The sequence below is a fragment of the Hyaena hyaena genome, unplaced genomic scaffold (assembly GCF_003009895.1).
Source record: "Hyaena hyaena isolate Hyena2069 unplaced genomic scaffold, ASM300989v1 scaffold_136, whole genome shotgun sequence".
Classification (NCBI taxonomy): Eukaryota; Metazoa; Chordata; class Mammalia; order Carnivora; family Hyaenidae; genus Hyaena; species Hyaena hyaena.
Window position 1 is genome coordinate 2355669 of NW_024080768.1, and position 18670 is coordinate 2374338.

The 18670-nt window shown below is 36.2% G+C and overlaps 1 protein-coding gene across 3 annotated transcripts in view; it reads right to left on the reverse strand.

Moving 5' to 3' along the window:
• Nucleotides 1-18670, reverse strand: part of CTNNA2 (catenin alpha 2) — a 964097-nt gene that overhangs the window by 17304 nt on the left and 928123 nt on the right. For 2 of the 3 annotated variants that reach the window (XM_039238113.1, XM_039238115.1), the window contains exon 17: nucleotides 14489-14632. The exons of the other annotated variant lie outside the window; for it this stretch is intronic. In XM_039238113.1, the coding sequence (XP_039094044.1) occupies nucleotides 14489-14632 (144 nt within the window). The remainder of the gene's footprint in view (nucleotides 1-14488; nucleotides 14633-18670) is intronic. 3 annotated transcript variants of the gene reach the window in all.

The following is an 18670-nucleotide window of genomic DNA, read 5'->3' on the forward strand; positions in this document are numbered from 1 at the left end:
ATAGAAAGCCTCTATGATTAACTCACCTCTCCCTGAAACCTGCTCCTCTTATAGTCATTGGCAACACAGTTTTCCAACTGTTTAGATTAAACCAGAATCATATACATCCCATTCTCTCAGACCTAGCCTCCAATCTGCCATTATATCTTGTCAACAGCGTTTTTGATCTATACCCTTCACTATAACCATTATTTGACCTCACCTTCTCTGTTACCCCACTGGCCCAGTCATCAGAATCTCTTTCTGGATTGCTGTACTATCTTCCTCAATTTCCTTGCTCCTCATCCCTTTTTATCCTCTTTAGCGTATTCTTAAACAAAAGCCAGAATTATCCTATTAAATGACCTCAGATAATGTCATTTTTCTTTTTAATATTGTCCTGTAGTCCCCGATCTCAGTATGAATAAAATCCAAAGCTATAAAAGTGTTTTGCCTATTGTTTGGACACATCAGTCTTACCTACACTTTAAGAACTTTGTACTTATTACTGTCTCTGCCTAGAATGTTGTTCCCACAGAAACTCTAAGGCTTGGTCCCTCATCTCCATCAGATCTTCAGCGAAATACCAATATCTTACTGACAACCTTCCTTTTCAAATTGGGACCCCATTCCCACCTTACTTCCTTAATTTGCCATTCTTGCCGTGTTTTATTTTTTTTTTCCATACAGTAATCACCAAGTTAAAACAAATGTTTTCTTCTGGGTTTACTATCCCTTAATTCCATGCTATATCCTGAACACCTAAAACTGTCTGGACAATTGGTATTTCATAAATATTTGCTACATATTATTGAAAATTGCAAATTTATGGATGAGAAAATAAGAGATGACAAAGTTTGTCCATAGACAAACTTGGGATCGATGTCTAGTATAGTCCCCAACTTTCCATGCTTTCTACCTATTCATTCTTCCGTGAAAGAGTACTCAAATAATCATAGTGGCAGGAGAATGGGATTTAGCTACATAATAGAGAAAATAAATGCTGGCCAAGCTGCTACACAATTCTTATGACCTCTTTCTCTTACTGTGCTTCACTGGTACAGTCAGAATCATCTTTTGCTCAGAAAATATCCAAAATTTAATTCTTTGTGTTTACTGCTTTCTATGTATGAGATACTGAGTTTTCATTATTAAAGATCATCTTCCTCATGAATAGTACCAGCATCTGTGAGGCATGGGTTGTGTTTGGTAAGGTACAGTGATGGGTGTCTTAATACATGATCCCTAATTTTTGAAAGGAATATAAGGTAGATACCACCATCCTTTCTTTATATAGGAATTTTTTTGAGTTCATAAAATTCATCTCTGGTAAAAATGGGCTTCATTCCATGTGACAAAAAATATCCAGTCTTCTTTGACCAGGCAAATCTGCTGCTCTGAACTCTATTCCTGGCTATTGGTGCCGTTTATCTAAGGCTAAGAATGAGTTGCATTGTGTTCTAACCTTTCACAAGTATGAGCCATATGACCAAGCAGTAATGAGGTGACTTTTCCTAAGCCACAAAGGGGAAAAACGTCACACTAACATTCAATCTTGTAATCATGATTCACATGAGATATGAACAAGGCAAGAAGCAGAGACATCATCTACTACTCAGTTTCTTGCCTGCAAGTAAAGTTATCTATAGGTTCAAAGAAAACTTGATTAAATACAATCTAAAATTTGGGGTGCCTGGGTGGCTCAGTCACTTAAGTGACTGACTCTTGATTTTGGCTCTGGTCATGATCTCACGGTTTTTGAGTTCCAGCCCCACAATGGGCTCCGTGCTGACAGTGCAGAACCTGCTTGGAATCCTCTCTCTCTCAAACAAATGAATAAATAAACTTAAAAAATGTAAGCTAGAATTCTCCTTTTCCCTAGCTACCATATATAGCATTTGCTATTTATTCACACACCACTAAAAAACTTTATTCAAAATTTCTACAACTTAGCTTTTTATTCTACTATATAATGGACACCATGATATGATGTCATGCTGACTGACATAAATTTTATGAACCCAATATGTATTAGTTGTTACCATCATCTATAATATCTGCCACATACTATTTCCTACATCTCTTGTTCAATGACTAGTTCAACTACTAGGACCAGCAACATCTTTACCTTGAACAAAGCATAAAGTACCCATCAGAGAAACTGGCTCTAACCTTGCCTGTGCTAGCTACTGACTGTGAAAGTTTTGGACACTATAGTAACTTTCAGTTGTGAAATGGGTTAATAATACCAATACACTTTCACTAGCCATTGAGGTCCAAGTGAGAAAGTAAACTTAAAACTCTTTTGTAAATTTAAAAAGTGTCACTGTAAAGTATTATTACATAACTTGTACATACCTTTGAGGAATTCTTTTAGAGTCTTTATCATCATTTATTGGATCACCTGTGTAACTCAGGTGTAAGGAATTCTGCACAGATAAGGATATTCCGGTGAATGCCCAGGGTAGTGTGAGAGCACCATAAGGCCAAGCAAGACAAGAACAACATACTTCCAAAAGGAGGTATGCTTTCCTCTCTCACCTGGCAGTGGACCTTGCTACCGATAAAGTATGGGTGGGACAGTCTAGTTACAATCTCATTTTTTCCATTTATGATGAATAGTTAGGAAATAAGATCCTCAAAAGAAATAGAACAAAGGAAGCTCCTGTCTGGGATTGAAAAACTAGCTGTGGAGTGCAGTCCAAATAGAGATACAGGTCAACCAAAAAATAAAGGCAAACCATTCTTGGAGTATGAGCTGCCAGTTCATTCATAGAGCTGTCCTTAGTTATTCCAGTTCAATTTTGGTTACATTTCTTGCTAGAATCATTTAATTACTTATTTGCTGCTTTGTCTTCAAAGGCTTTGAATGAATCTGAAAGTCTTATCTCCAGAGCTAGACTTCTGGATATATATTAAAAAGCACTTCCTGGCCCTCTACTGATATGTTTTCCACAGAGGCTAGCTCTACATAAGCCATACTGGGATTTGGTATACATATCTCAGGGTCTGGCCAGTTGATCAATGGATTCTTAGTTCAGGATGCCTCTTAAATTGCTGTATAAGACCAGCCTATGATCAAAGTTGACTAATACTTCTATTTACTGGGTTAATATACTCTGGATTTTTTCCATATTCAAGACATATTGAGCATTCCAGCCAATTAGTTCTTTCCCATATACTGCACCACTTAATTCTGTCTCTCTCTCTCACACACAAATAAAGTATTACTTTATCCTTATTATTCAACAAATGAGGGAACTGAGGCCTAACTTGTTAGTTAATAAGACAATTACCAGTAATACAAGTGTATGACTTCTATTTCTACTGGATTTAGGAATATACTGAAGCTCCAACTGCTTCTGAAAAAAATACGAATAAAGGGCATTTAAGGTAGGTCCCCTGAGAAGCCAGAATGCCTCCCCTTACATGTGCCTGCCAGGGTTTGGCCTGGTTTGGAACCTTATCATCTGTTTCTCCTGAAGTGACTGTACTTTAGGGGAAATGCAGCAAAGGCACCAGAGGGTTCTCTAAACCCGAAAATAATATTTCTTTGGTTAACAAAGAGACTCTATGCATGGACAACATATTGTAGGTTTCCTTGCCAAAGGTTGAACTATGCAAGAAACTTTCAAAACCACAGATTAAAGGGCAAAGCATCCTCAAAAGACTGGAATGCATAACAGTATTGCCAAAAATCATAGAAAAATATTAGTAGTTCCTTTGAAAGAAAGCACTGAATCTATGAAATTGGAAAACGTCTTTGGAAAAAAAAAAGACTCCGCAAACTTTCATGAAAATGACAACTTTTAACCAGTGAACAAAGATAAACATTAAAGGGTTAGAAAGAGTATGATACAGTATCTTGCCCCTACTAAAAATCATACCTAATATTAAGATGAAAGCTTCCTCAAGGCCCAATCGCTATCTTGGAGCCCCTGTGAATCTAGCCTTTGACAAAGTTAAATCACCTCCATATTTATTATAAGATGTAAAGGCTACCTCGTTATTTCTTTACCGGATACACTAAAAAATGCCTAGGCAAATTCTTCAAATGCACTACAGCTACATCGATTTTTGTTATATCTGGAGTCACCACCTGTTAGAGCTCTCTAAATTTCTTTTAAAGAAATTAATGCTAAGCTATGAAACAATCAATTACCACCTAAAACTTGGTTGGTTTCAAGGACTCACCCACTAATTTCAGCATTTCCAGAATTACTCATTACTAATATTATCTCAAAAACACCTGCATAAGTAATTTGAATTTCAAAGAGATCATTGGCCTGATGTACATCTTAATATTATTAAGAAAAAAATAAAACTATTGCTTAGCTTTTCTCATATATAAAAAATGTTTGTTATAAAAAGATTAGCAAATATACAAAGGATGGCTAAATATACAATGATATATGAAAAGGATTTGTTTTAAAAAGTGTTATAAAAGCAGTTGAATTATTTTAACCTCAATACGCTTGTCCATGAAAAGCAAGAAACTGAAGAATTTTTACCTTGTTTAAAACTTTCTTTCAAGCAACATTCTTACCAAAGTTCTTAATTGCCTTTGAGAGTAGTAATCCCTATGTCTCTAAGACAGGAAAAGATTTGGGGTAAACAAGAAGAGAGGTGGATGGAGACCTTTAAAAGGTGTATGAAGGCTATGGCCTAAGGACTGTGATGGATTCTCAGGAGTCTTGACTCTAAGAAAGTGCATATCCAAACCCTGCTGCCATGCTCGGCATGGGCATTCGGCATTTGAGTCTGGAATAATTTTATCTGTCATCTTCTACCCTTCCAGAAGGAAGAAATAAAAGGCTCCATTTCGAATAATATGTATATTGGGGCGCCTGGGTGACTCAGTCAGTTAAGCGTCCGACTTCAGCTCAGGTCATGATCTCACAGTTCGTGGGTTCGAGGCCCACATTGGGCTCTGTGCTGACAGCTAGCTCAGAGCCTGGAGCCTGTTTCAGATTCCGTGTCTCACTCTCTCTCTGACCCTCCCCTGTTCACACTGTCTCTCTCTCTCTCTCTCAGAAATAAATAAAACATTAAAAAATTTGAAATAATATGTATATTGTAGGTCAAGATTGACCAGACCTATGGTTATTCAGGGGCAATTTTGTCCCACTACTCTAGGATACATTTGGCAATGTCTGGAGACCTTTGTCACTACTGGGGAAGGAAAGTTGCTACAAGCGTCTATTGAGGAGATACCAGAGATGTTGCTAAATATCCTACAATGGACAACCACGATAACTTATCCAAGTTAGGCTAGACTAAAATAGCCTAATGGAGCAAGCCAAAAGGTTTTCCAGGAAAGGATCCAAACTGACTTCCAATACTGCAGGGCTTTCACCACAGCCCATATAGCTCTCTTCCCTTATACTTCCTAGACCAGTAGTTTTCAAGTGTGATCCATGAGTCCTCTGCATCAAAAACATTTAGGAATAGAATACATATTCCTGATCTCAGATGTGGTTTCAGAACGGTGAAGCCAGAGCCCAGAATTCTCAGCAAAAATTTATTTGCTACCCATGTGATTCCTCTCCATCACTACTTCATTTTTCTGTTGAGGTCATTTTCTTCTGTGTTGTCAATTATCATCTCTCTGTAAGTGATTCCTCTAGGACTCTCAGTAACAAAGTAATAGACTGTCTATGAGGGTACAGACCTTGGCTGTTTGTTCACTACTACATATCCAGTGGCGTAATTGGAGTAGACTTGAAATAAAACAAAAGGCACATATGTCATCAAAAAGACTATCATCTTTTAGAAGAGTCAAGATAAGGAAAAATAAACTTAGCTACCCATATATTTAGCACTTCTCCATTCTGTAGACTGTGCTAAGTGTGTGGCACACATTAACACATTTAATTCTAATAACACAATCAAGTAGACACTAATATCATTTTCACTTTGTAGCTAAGAAAAAGGGGGCTCAGTGAAATCAGACGACTTGCCCGAGGTCACAAAGCAACTACTAGAAATCAGAATTCTATTTGTGTTCTATTTAGCAGACATGGGCAAGAACTGCTACTCCATGTAATTCTCCTGATTTTTCAGATCCCTCATATGCTTTAAACAAAAATTGTTGGCATAGAAGAATAGATGTTCCTAGGATATCTCCTTAATTTAAAGAGTGATAACAAACCTAGGAAGCACAATGTTTTGCCCTGTCACTTCTTCCTGTATGGAAAGCAGAAAGAGGGGGCATGAGTAGTCACCATGGACCAAAAGATATACTTGAGAGCAGAAACCCACACTAAGGAGAGCAAACCATAAATCAGAAGGACTCTGGGTGTCTGATGATTCTGAGTTCATTATATAGGCACTGAATTTATTCATTATACAGGCACATAGAGTTATTCTATGTGACAGAAAAATAACTGTATTTGGATGTTTTAGCATATGAAGCTGAATCTACATCTAATTAAATTATGTGAAAGGCTTTGTACAAATTGTTAATACTATTATTGGGCATTAATAATTTAGGATAGTTAATTAAAGCACAATATTTCATATCTAGATATAATTAACATTTTAATGTACCACAACCTTCATTTGGGAAAGCAAATGAAACCAACTCTGTCACTGTGGCTCCTACTTTCAAATTCCTTTTTGAAATAAATTAATAATTTTATTAATTCAGCTCTTTTGGAAGAAATTCTATATATTTCTATACCATAATCTTAAAAAATAGTCTACATAATATACTACAAAATTTAACAAAATGATAAGCAAGAAAAAACCCAGTAAACTAACGTATTAAGTACAAATTTATACGCTTATTATGCAAGAAACAGGGAAAAATTTGACACATTCCCTACCTTTATGGAGCCCAAAGAGTAGTTGGAAGACATATAATTAAATAAGTTATTACATTGCGGTGTCCCACTAGGAATGGCAGAAAACACATCATGCTGTGGGAGAATGTCAAGGAGGGCTTCTTAGGAGTACTACCGTATGTCGTAGAGACACCTGGGTGGCTCAGTCAGTTAAGCATCTGACTTTGGCTCAGGTCATGATCTCATGGTCCATGAGTCTGGGCCCTGCATCAGGCTCTGTGCTGACAGCTCAGAGCCTGGAGTCTGTTTCAGATTCTGTCTCCTTCTCTCTCTGCATCTCCTCTGCTTGTACTCTCTCTCTCAAAAATAAACATTAAAAAATGTACAAACAAAAAATAGAAGCACTACAGTGTGTCAACCACTAACTTTGTGACTTCCCAGAAGTTACTTCAATTCTCCAAACGCATTTTCCTAATATTTTTAATGGGAAGGGCAATGTTTCCTCTACAGGATGACTGATAAAACACATTGCATAGTGCATTTAAAATACTTAGCACAGTGCCTGGAGCATACTGACCCCTCACTGCATCTTAGCTAGTATAATCACGTTATTTACTACATGCAGTTGTCCTACTGTCCTTCTAACTGTATTACTTTTCCAATTTATAAATCAAAAGCAAAAGCTCAGATTAGGAATGTTGCCAATTGTCACCCAAATTGTAAAATACAGAATCGGTTTCCAAACTCACAGCTAACAATAACACCTTAGTTATAATTTTAACATCTACTTTAAGAGAACATGGTATTCTCTAACTCACTTTTTAGATATAAGACATCAAAACCATGTGGTTGTTACTGTTCTCTGCTTGGCTCTTATCCAGGTAAAATGCTAGGCCTTATTCAGGTAAATAATTTTGCCTGGCACAACTTCTAAGAACCACTCAAGATTATTTTTGCCTAGGTTAGTGTGATAAAGCCAGTAACAGTCACATACACTTGTTAAAAAAATATCTGTAATTTAAAAAAAAAAAAAAAAAAAGATTTTTAGTGGCCAACAGACACATGAAACGATGCTCAGCATCCCTCCTCATCAGGGAAATACAAATCAAAACCACACTGAGATACCACCAGTCAGAGTGGCTAAAATGAGCAAATCAGAGAACTCTAGATGCTGGCGAGGATGTGGAGAAACAGGCACCCTCATACACTGTTGGTGGGACTGTAAACTGGTGCAGCTCCTCTGGAAAACAGTGTGGAGGCTCCTCAAAAAATGAACAATAGAACTCCCCTATGACCCAGCAATAGCTCTGCTAGGAGTTTACCCAAGGGATACAGGAGTGCTAATGCACAGGGGCACATGGACCCCAATGTTCATAGCAGCACTCTCAACAATAGCCAAAACATGGAAAGAGCCTAAGTGTCCATCAGTGGACGAATGGATCAAGAGGATGTAGTTTATCTATACCATGGAATACTACATGGCAATGAGAAAGAATGAAATCAGGCCATGTGTAGCAATATGGATGGAACTTGAGGGTGTTATGCTGAGCGAAATAAGGCAGAGGAAAGTTACCATATGTTTGCATGTATAGGAGGATTAGGAGGAACTTAATGTAGAACCATAGGGGAGAAGAAGGGGGGAAATGGGGGGGAGAGGGAGGGAGGCAAACCATGAGAGACTCTTGAATGTTGAGAACAAACTGAGGACTGATGGGTATGGTGCGGAGGGGAAGGGGGAAGATGGGCATGGAGGAGGGCACTTGTGGGGATGAGCACTGGGTGTTATGTGGAAACCAACTTGACAATAAACTATTAAAAAAGGGGAAAAAAGATCTTTAGGTAAACACGCCAAAATAAATTTGCTGAATTAATGGAAGGTACTGGCTCTCTACCAGTCAACTGCTTCTAGTATGTGCAGTATCACAATCTCTGCCACAGTGGTTACTGAAATTGTCGGCACTGAGGTGAATATGGAGAAATGTAAAGTTCCCTGTCACTACTTGACTTCTAAACAAATTCTCAAAAACCCACAGAAGATTCTGGCAATCTGAAGCAGAACTGTGTGCAAGGGAGGCTAAATCCAAAACAGATTCTCCTTGATGTGATCTGAGGACCACCTTCTTCCAGACCAGGGTTCATCCTCATCTCTTAGTCAAATGTAAAATACTGCCTAGTACCTTTCTTCTTCTTGCATCTTTGAATACTTGTGTGACTCTACACAGATTGGTGGGTATAATAGCTGTCATCCATGAAGAAAAAAATAGAGGGGAAAAAAGCACTTGTAAATGACTGTTGATTCAAACATGTAGTTAGATAATTAATATTTTTCAACATAGGCCATATAGATTAGGCTCTATATTGGCATGAATGTTTGATTTTTCCCGTCATGATGGTAATGCTGACTTACACATTTCTCTTTCAGTGAAGTTCCTCTAATCAAAATGTAAAAGTAGCTAAATAGCTCTACTGAAAAACACCGCCCAGAAATAAATATTGCTCTGGACTGTTGTAGAACTTAGTTCTGGACTTCATTAACTCTTTGTATTGGAGCATGAAAATGAAAGACGCAATGTTTACAATCTCAAATGTTTATAGTCTTATACCTTTCCTTCAAGGAGATATAATAGAATCCCTTGGCAATTCTTTACATTTAACAATCACCATTCTTAGAAAGTTTTTTATGCTTAAACCAGTTTTGCCAAGAATATTCTAATATTGCTTTAAATTCTATTTTTTCTAATCTTTTATTCTTAAATTAATTCTTTTGTTTATTAAACTTTTCCAAGAACATAGAAACATAATGATTAGGTTTTGTTGCCTTGTAGAGGTTCTGAAACTTGGGGTAGGATGAAGTAGTTACAGATTCTAAGAACCTACTCACTATGACCTTATTCTGATTCAACAGGTCTGCATCCCAGGCTAGATTTTAGCAGTCTCCTCCCACCATTTGCTGGATTTTGCATGCAGATGATGCTTTGATTATTTTGAGAAACGCTCATTAAAATTAGAATGGGTCAGAAAAATTTCTTTGGTATCCAGACCCCACTTTTTTAACAAATAGTTTATTGTGAAGCTGGTTTCCACATAACACCCAGTGCTCATCCCCACAAGTGCCCTCCTCCATGCCCATCACCCCCCTCACCCCCCCCACACCCATGAGTCCTCAGTTTGTTCTCAGCATTCAAGAGTCTCTAATGGTTTGCCTCTCTCCCTTCCCCCCACCATTTCCACCCTTCTTCTACCCCATGGTCCTCCGTTAAGTTCCTCCTAATCCTCCTATACGTGCAAACATATGATATTTGTCTTTTTCTGCCTGCCTTATTTCACTAAGCATAACACCCTCAAGTCCAGACCCCACTTTGATCTAACTTCTAACTCCATTTTTTCACTTTTAATCATCTCTGCCATTTACAGGTCCAGTCAGCACAGAATACATCTATACCTCAAAAACTGTAGGCGCCATGTTTCTCTCCTGAGCTAATCCTTTCTCTCCTCCTCTACCTGGAAAATTTGTATCTACTTATACATCAAGGTTCAGAAACATATAACCCCTTTATGAAGTTTCCTCTTACCCTTCTCTTCAGAATGCCTGTATCACTTTGTACATATTTCTGTTAGAGTGATTATAATAATGTATTGTAGTTACTGTTTTTAGGTCTGTTTTCCATGCTAATCCCATGTTTATACACAGGCCAGTAAATAGCACATATCATTTACCCAATAAACATTTGTTGACTTAGAATCTAACTGATAGGAGTCCCCTCTAGGGATATTTAGGAGGTCAGGGGAACAGTTACCATCTTTGCAATTGTTCTTTTGAGAAAAACATAATTCTAATATCTCTAACTTCCTTTAATACTTTATATTGTTTGATTAAATTTTACCCAAGTCCTACTTCAACGTTTTTGAGAAAAATTATTTCTAAGAGAATCCAGAGTTTGATCATGCTACTTCTTCATTCCCATATACACTAATCTTGACTTTGAAAGTTATTTTCTGAGATAGTATATTCTATAAGTTAATTTTTATGTCATGATTGGAAATTAAGAAACATTTTACTAGATGATATAAACTAAATCCTTAGTTTATATCTGGGATAGATGATAAAGAAATTCTACTCATGGAATTCCAGTTAATTAAAAAGGCCATACTAGTAACATAGAAGGAACTTAGATGGCAAGAAATACAAGCTTCTAAGTGATGCTAGGTATACACTGCAAATCATCTATGAATCTACAGCACCAGAGAAGCTTTCAAACACAAGTGTGCTTCTTTGTCAACTTGGCAAATCATATCCAAATGAGTAACCTCTTTCCAAGTGCATTGGGGAAGGAGACTTGCATTATCATGTGCAGTTTTAGTGTTTAAACGTGCTCAACACTGGCTGTCTGAGAGCATTCTGACATAATTCCTGCTGAGTACACAGAGAAACTTCTGTTTGTTTTGGAAAATTGTCCTGCTTACATGGATTCTTCAGCTAGTGGGCATCTCCTCATGGCCCTCCAACATTTCCAATTGTATTAATGGTAATATAATTCCTTTATCAAAAAAGATAATCTTTCCACTTTTGTCAGAAAGTTGGAATGTCTTAGGGCTAGAGTCACCTGTTCCTAATTCCTTCCTTTTATTTAGTTCCCCTTCTCTCTTGTGACTGTGAATAATGATGTGACCTTTTTTTGTAACTGACACAGTGCTGCCTAATTATATCTTAAAAATAATCTTTGCACTTCACTCACTTTCAGCCTCCTCCACTCTTCTAAACAGGTATTTCATATATTGTAAAGTCAGCACATGATTAAGGAACTCAGGAAAAGTATGGGGCTGGACTATATGTAAATATTTTCATACATGGCATATCTAAACACAAGGCTTCCTCTCCAAGATTCATAATTCCTTGGTATTGCTCAAGGAAAGTAGAAGTCTCAAGAAAAGTATGGGGCAGGACTATATTTTGATACATGACTTTGATATTTGCCATATCTAAACACAAGACCACCTCTTTAAGATTTACAGTTCCATGGTCTTGTCAACCTGGAGTGCTCTCCTGCTCTACTTATGTGTAACAACACAAATCTAAACCACTGTATTCTAAGTGACTTGAAGCCCTCAGCTTCTCACAAAGATTCCCCAGTGCAATCCAGTCTATCCAACACCACAGAATGTATCTTAGTTCTTGGACATGTACTGTCTTCATCTCTCAGTTGACATTTGTCATGTGTCTAGACACCCAACAAGATTGCAGATCCCTCAAGAGCAGGATCCAGGCCCCACATATCTTTTATCCCCCACAGCACATAGCTTAGTACCCACAAATTCCCTACTCATCAATTCTTCAAAATACCACAAAAGAATTCCCACAGTACTGCAGAAGTAATTTTTTAATTTTATAGTCTCAATGATACCTAAATCCATCCATTACATAGTAGATAAGGATTTTTTATCTCAAATAATCAGAACAAAATTATTAATATAGAAAAACAAGTCAGTCTTCCAAATCAACACATAGCTAACTATCCCAAGTTTCATATTGTCCATTTAAAAGAATGGGGCCCACTTGTTAACACTCCATCAAATATAGGTACATTCTAAAACCTACTTTGGACTGAAATTTTCTTTCTGGTCTATATAATTGTATGTCTCATACAAACACATTATCTCCTCAACAATTCAATCTTTTTCCTGTAAGCAATTTCTTGAAAAATTTTTATAAAACCATACAATTTTATAGCAGGGATACTTTAAGATATATCCTATAGATCACCTATCATCATTTTACAATGAAAAAGCAGAGACCTAAGGGATCTATGTGATTTTCCTTTAGTTACCTAATTAGTCAATGACACAAATGGCACTACTACACCAGTGTTGAGACCCTAAATTTATGCAACTTCTGTTACATTTCATTGATTTGTTTAGAGTGCAATATACAGTAGTATTTTTAAATTAGAGTTTTAATACATACACATGGATTTTAAAAATAATAAACACCACTATAAATGAAACATGCACATGAAGATAAACAAGTGCATGCATAATGCATTCCATGATAGACTCTCTGAATTTGCACAAGTGCACAACACAACTGTTCTTAACTCACGAAGTTTAAAGATGATTGTATTCCAAGGGTTTGTAAAATATGAGCATTTCTTACCTGGCAGCTGTATGAGGGGTTGATAAAAGACATTAAACACTTGAGCTATGAATAGACATTAGATTTTTCTGGCATACCTTCTACCTGAGTTTGAGGGGGCTAGCATTTTTAAAGGAAGGTAGGCCAAAGACTTCAGAGGGATCACCCAACATATAAGACTTTGGCATTGTTACCACATTGCAACATTAAGTTGACTGTAGTTAATTATCAGCTACGTATTCCTACTGGCTGCTTATGGCTCCATTTTTCCTTATTGTGCCTGAAATCTCTACCATTACAGAGACTTCTTTAGGTTAGAAAGTGTAGGTGAGAAAATCAATTGAGAAGTTGCCATGCTACTCTCCCCCAAGTAATGCAAAAATCAGTATTAACTGTAGTGCTTTTGAGCTGTAAGAATGCATAATTTAGAAGGGCAGGAGAAAGAGAGGGTCTTCACTTAACAGAAAAGCAAATGCTGAGAAAGAAATCCTCCTTCTAAACTGCCTCCAGTTTCCAACACCAATATCCACACATAGTTAACTAGGGATGTATAATTTGAAAAATAAATGAATGATATCCTCTTAATGTATTTAATACCCATGATCCACAGAAAGAAGCTTTTATCCCACCCCATGAAAAATTAACAGGGCCTCACATTCTGATGGTCAAACTATTTTAAAAACACCCACCCTGATGCTTTAGCATCCCTTAAAGATTTAACCACCTCCATGAACTTCTTATGCCCCTTTATATAAAAGCTGATATCTTGACAGTTTTAATAAGTACTCAGGAGAGAACAAGGAAAGTGGAGGAAAAATGCTCACTCCAGTTGATCTTTTCTTTCTAAATACTAACACATACAAAAGAATTAATCAGCATATAGAAACCCAAATGAAACAAAGAACAGTGACATTTCACAGCTCCTAACTACGAAGAAATCTTACAAAACAGCATCCGTGTTATGACATGCAACATCAACAAAAAAGGTAACAAATTTGGTACTGACACCTTGAAATGGCCGCACTCTTAATCTTGCAAGAGTAGGGACTCCTTTGTTTTAATAAATATTTTAGTCTTTGCATTAGAAAGTTTTAATTTGTTTACATCAAAACCAAGTTCATTAATTCTTTATGTATCAGTTTCTTCACAATTTTACCCCATAGTTTTAAAAGAGCAGACTGATTATCTGGGCCAACATCAATTAAGGATGTTTTAGGACCCTGTTATCTTTCAAACAAAGAAGAATACATACTCTTAACTAGCCTTCCTTAAAGAAGCTCACCAAAGGACTACAGAATGGATTCATTCCACATATGCAATGACTTTCACTCCCAATGGGAAGAAAGACTGAGAAATAAAGGAATGAAATACCATTTTTACTTCAAGTTTAGATCATGCTTGAAGAATGTATTTGTGCTATGGAATTCTTGACTCATACAAAGAATAAATAAACAGATCCTTTGCCCAAAGTTGGTTAATAGTAAGTAAAGAAGACTTGAGAGCTCGTATCTTTACTTGTTTGAAACCCATCCACCTGCTATCAAAATTAATTCTTACAATGAAACAGATTACATTAGAAAGCAAAGTTACTCACCATGGAGGAATCACTGCTTCCACTCCCGATCGGAGCTCCCTCAGCACAGGTTGGGAGGTGGGTAGAAAGTTGACTAGCCCTGCCCCCATCTATGACATCACAATCTACCTCATAAAAGGTAGTGAAAGTGCTCTGAACTCCTGTCTGATTTCCGAGAGATACAGAAAAGAGTGAGTGAGAGAGAGAGCAAGAGAAAAAAAAAAAAAACGTACCCTACTGGGAAGGGATTAGGGAAGTGGAAGAGGGAGGGGATCATTGGGAGAAAGAGGCATATGAAGGAATTAGTTGCTAAAAGAGATATGGATGGGCATCTGTGGTATTAAGCAGCCCGGCCATATGAATTCCTCATTGGCTCTCTTGAACAGATAAATGGACCATTTGGGAGGAGGAGGATGAAGAAGCACCCTGCTTTGTCACGCACTGTAAGGGACAATCATTGTGGGTTCGAAGGGGATGAATCCCCTATTTAAAGCATTGAAGATCACCAAGAGAGAAAGCAAGGGCTGCAGCTCTTAAAGCTTGGAATGGTATGTGGGGAACCTCAGACGTCTTTCTTGGAAGTTCCATTGCCCTGCTGTGTGACCTTCATTAAGCCCTTGGCCTCTGCATGTCCAGTCAGTACATGGTACTAAAAGGATACTTACCTCTTTCATTGGAATCACTGAAGAACTAATGAATTCATTGTTGCTACAACTGCAATTCTTTTTACTCTTCCTTTTTATACCCAAGGAGGGGCTGTGTGACAGGCACATTTAAAAGATAAGCCAATAACCAATGCCTATTTCTACTTAAGATTTTACCTTCAGTACGAAATATTACTGATAATCTTGAACAGTTTTTCAGTGTATAGTGAATTTAACATATATCTAAAGGGGGATATATGCAGAAAAATCAAATGGGAAGATTTCTATAACCATAAGGTCCCTACACTACCACTCTCAGAAGTCGAATTTAAGTTACCCAGTGATGTTAATGGACCAAATGTGTACCAAATGCACTAAAGCTATAGCCATATAGTTATAGCTTTGTTTAAGCTCTGAGTCCATTGGTGGGGGTGGGGGTAAATCAGCAGTATGGGAGAATAATGTGGAGAACACTCTTTTTATTTTAAATTGAGACTTAGAAGTTATAAAACTATGTACTACTCAAAGTTGTTGAGTAGGTAATAAGACAAAAAGAAGGAGTGATATTAAAGAGCAGGTAGGTCCTAAAACCATCCACATGGAAGCCAGATCTTTATTTGCCCAGTGGAATATATGCTGGTTTCTGTGTGTAGATAACCAATATTCTTAATTTAAAATATTTTCTTATGTTTTAAGCCAATATAATTCTATTTTTAATACTGCCATTCCTAGCTCACTAAATATGTAAGTGCATCAATGATCACAATTTAAAAATTAAGCAAAACTCAAAGATTAGGGAGCATTTTGAAACATAGATGCTATTAAATTCAAATTAATAATGGATTTGGCAACATTACTCCCATCTCTTACTTCAAGATAAATGTTAGAGACATTTAAATAATTTCTATAGAAAATTAAAGACAATAGAAAAAATATCTGGCATTTATGAAGAAACAATAGAATTTTTCTTATATTTGACATTTTCTGTACTTATTAGAGAAAGCAGTGATACCCTGTATATTTTCTTCATTATATTGTATTTCTCTCTCCAGCAATTCTAAATCTAAATTCAGATTCTATATTCAACAGCTTTATTGTGTGAGTTTTCACAATTAATGGCCCTATGAAGCTTTATGTTCTTCCTATTTTTACTTATTGGGTCATTGACTAGTTGGTTTATCCTTGCTTTTTTATGCTTTATGGTAATCCCATTTGTTTTAGAAATTAGGCAACTCCTGATTTTCCCATTATAGGGTATGTGCTATTCATTTATCTTTATTTTTCAGTTTCAAAAATGATTAGTATGTATTAGAAGCTTATTTGTGTCATCTCAGCTTTCATACAAAATTTAAAAGTCATTATTTTAAGATTACGGATTGAAATTGTTCATTCTTCCAATAAACACCTTAATAATAGTACTACCCAACAAAGAAGGTATATATCTGCCAATGTTAATATATCAGAATAAAAATGGAGTTAAGCACTTTTTAAATATTGAAAGAAAACAAATTAGACTTATAATCTATTGATGTTTCTTATTATCCATTGCTTATTTGGAAATGGAGCATGACTTCAGGAGCCCAATGCAAAACTAGGCTGCATCAAAAGGATGCAGGGTGGTGAACTGTGCTGACTTTTTTAGGTGATTTAGTATGATTGATAGCAATAATGTCTTTAGTTATGAGATTAAGAAAAAAATAAAACGAACTTTCTTTGACAGAATGCAATGCCAGGATCAGATAATTTCCAACTCTTCTTAGGATTTAACCACTTGACATTGTTTACGAAAACTGTCATTACAATTATGGACTTGATGCATACTCTCTATGATATCACAGAAATGGATGAGTTAGACTTTCAAGACAAGATATGAAATGATTATAAAGATTTGAATCAAGAAACCACATTTACTGAAGTTACGGTTATAATTTTATTCTGATCAAAGAGATGTAGGATTGGATTCAAAATTTTGTCTGTTGATAAAAGTGTTTTTATTTAACTTAGTGCAAAAGATGGAGAAAAGTCAGGTGGTATAGTTTGTATACTCCAAAAGAATAATCTGAAGGTGTCTTTATAAATAATACATTGTGTAAGACATGATCAGGCAGTTGGCATGCAGTCTGATCAAAATATTATTATTAAAGAGAAATATCTCAACAAAAGAGAATCCAAGCAATTTTGAAAGCAATGGATTTTAATCTAGAGTTCCTAGAAAAAGAGATTCTATTTTGAGTTTGTTTTATGATAGTGTCTCACATAATAGCCTTGGGCTTAAAAGAGTACATGGTTCTTAGAAGATGATGCTGACTGGAACTTCTCCAGGAACTTCTCTCAGTTGAGAAATAGGTTTGCAAAAGGAAATGGACAGAAGAGGTCAAGACACAGATTGTGCAGATTTGACAGAAGATCTAGCCAGAGTTCCAGTCAAGTTCATTATCAGCAAGGCATCTGCACAGATGAAGATATTCAGAGAAAAGCAATAAAGTAAGATATAGTATTGATGATGAAAGAAGAGATTAAAGTCCAAATTAAGTAAGCTTGCCTTCAAGAAAATTGGATTAGGATGATATATTTGAAATATATTTATTGCCCACCATGAAAATGACTGTTGAAGATAGAGTAAGACAATATGTTCTGAAGCAGTAAATCTAAACTAAGAAAGCTACACACTGCCCATCCAGAAGTCTTTCCTATTTGTAAGATACATGGGCCATAACATGGCACATATTTCTCTCCTAAGGGCTGTGATAAAAGCTATATTTTATAAATCATTTAAATTAAGCTGGAGGGAGCATTTGACAAAGTCTGTAGGGACAGAATGCTGAAGACAGGAAGTTAAACACGCTTTTATTTCTAGAATATAGTAAACCAAGAACAACAGTGAGTACACAGAGATAGCTATCAACAGACACCCTGCTATTCTTGCTGAGAATGCTAAACAGTAAGATGAAAAACTAAATGGAAAAAAGAAAAACCAATGGATTACACCATCTAACAAAAACACAATGGACAGAAAAGTTTTTTCTTTTCATGGAAATTATTTGCTATTAGAGATAAAGGACTTTGAATACCCTCACCCAACTTTCAATATTTAGCACTGTGCCTTTTTAGTAGAAACACCATATAAATGTTGTTCAATGAATCAGAAAATATCCTATGTGAACAGGAAATACATACAACTCTTTGAAGCTCAGATGTTGGTTTGTCTTTAGAAATTAGGAACAACATATGGAAAATACTAACTTTTTCTAGAAAAATATGGTTGTCAAAAAATTTCATCATGTCCAATACCAAACATAAAATCCTGTCTCATTTTTTCTATGGAGTCTCTTAATTTGCTTTATTTTGAGTCATCTGAGGTAATAGAAAATTGTGCAAAATCAATAATAAGATCTCCAGATAATATTTAGTATATGATTTTAATATATATCTTCTATTTATTTCTATATTCTTGCACCAATTTATTCATATTCTAGCTTCTTTTTCTTCCAACTGCCTTCAGTCCAGGAATTCTTGAGGTATATCCAAGTAGGAAAAAAAAAATCTCAATGGATTTAGG